The 1,448-nt window shown below is 60.2% G+C and overlaps 1 protein-coding gene across 1 annotated transcript; it reads left to right on the forward strand.

The window, feature by feature from the left end:
* Nucleotides 1-924: 924 nt before the first annotated feature.
* On the forward strand, nucleotides 925-1,428 carry EMIHUDRAFT_257624 (hypothetical protein; the record flags this gene model as incomplete). Its single annotated transcript, XM_005763150.1, has 1 exon — nucleotides 925-1,428. A coding segment is annotated over one exon (504 nt), but the record flags the coding sequence as incomplete, so codon positions are not given.
* Between the last annotated feature and the right edge of the window lie 20 nt (nucleotides 1,429-1,448).

Raw genomic sequence — 1,448 nt, forward strand, 5'->3', positions numbered from 1 at the left:
TGTAGAGGCTGACCACGTGCACAATATCTCTCACTCTAGCTAAGCCAGGGGAGGCTATTCTGGGCGTCCACACGGCTTGCACTGGTGACCCTCGCGACAAAGCGAGCGCGTCCGGCAGAGCGACTGAAGAATCGAGGACAGAGTCACAAATCCCGCTTGTTGTGCATGTTTTGAGGTCGGACAGTGCTGATGTCTTCTCCACGCAGCAGCCGACGCCACCAGGCCTCGGTAGCTGAGCAGCAGGAGCCTCCTCGCTGCTGGCAGAGTTGCGCCTCTGTTTGCCGCCGCTAAGAGATCGTTGTTGCGGGAATCCAGGGAATCTAAAGGAATCTAGAATCTGTGGGTCCGAGATTCGATCTGGGACCTGAGCCGCTCGGGACCAGCTGCACATGACTCGGGGCCACTGCCATGTCGCAGACGACTGCTGGATCGGCCGTCGCTGCGACCAGCCGCATCAGCTTTCTCTTTCACAGAATTGGCGAAGTTCCCATATGGGAACCACAGCCGTTTAGGGGTTAAGTTGCGCATTCACAACAAATCTCCTCGGACCACTCGAAAGTGGAAAGAAAGAAAGAAGGAAACAGGTTTGCCAAGGGAGGATGGGCACTTGATCTTGGAGCACTTGGAGTGCCGCAGTCATTAGCCTCACATCCAGGGCCGGGGAGCTAAGAAGCGCACCCAGCGGGCCGGATGATCGGGATCGGGCTACGGGCTAGAGAGCCCTGACCCTTAGGGGGGGGTGCGCGTTCGCAGGAAGAGGGCCATAAAGTAAACACAGGTAGGTAGGTAGAAAGATGAACAACAGTCAGGCTCAGGTCTCCAGGTCGTTTTTTTGTTTTTTTGTTTTTTTTGTTTTTGTTCGCTTCACGAACGAAGGCACGGTTGGCAGGCTCGCTGGCCCTCCTCCCTCGCTTCCCAACCTCAATGCTCCGCGACCCGTTCGAGCACGCCGCACTGGTTCAGCGGATCCAGAGCGAGTGCTTCGCGGAGGACATCGAGCCACCCGCCGACTCTCTCGGGTGGACTGAGGAGGAGCTGCACGCCTTCTTTGAGTCGGGCGGCGACGAACTCCCGCTCCGCTTTGCAGAGACGCCCGGTGTACCCGTGCGCATCATTCCGGCCGGGATGCGCGCGCGGGTCTTTGTGATATCGGACATGCACTGCGACCATCCGCAGAATTTTGGCTGGATCCAGCAGCGACTGCCTGCGAGCAGCTCCGGCTGCTTTGACGTGTGCGTCTGCTGCGGCGACGTCTCGGACAACCTGGGCGTGCTGCGCCAGGCGCTCGGCGTGCTGCGCGCGCGCTTTGACGAAGTCTTCTTCACGCCGGGCAACCACGAGTTGTGGGTGCGCAAGGAGCCGCCGGGAACCACGTCGCTCGACAGGATCGAGACGGTGCGGCGGCTGTGCCAGGAGAAGCGGGTGCGGGTGGCGCCGCTTCGGCTGTG

The sequence above is a fragment of the Emiliania huxleyi genome (assembly GCF_000372725.1).
Source record: "Emiliania huxleyi CCMP1516 unplaced genomic scaffold EMIHUscaffold_6463, whole genome shotgun sequence".
NCBI classification, from domain to species: Eukaryota; Haptophyta; order Isochrysidales; family Noelaerhabdaceae; genus Emiliania; species Emiliania huxleyi.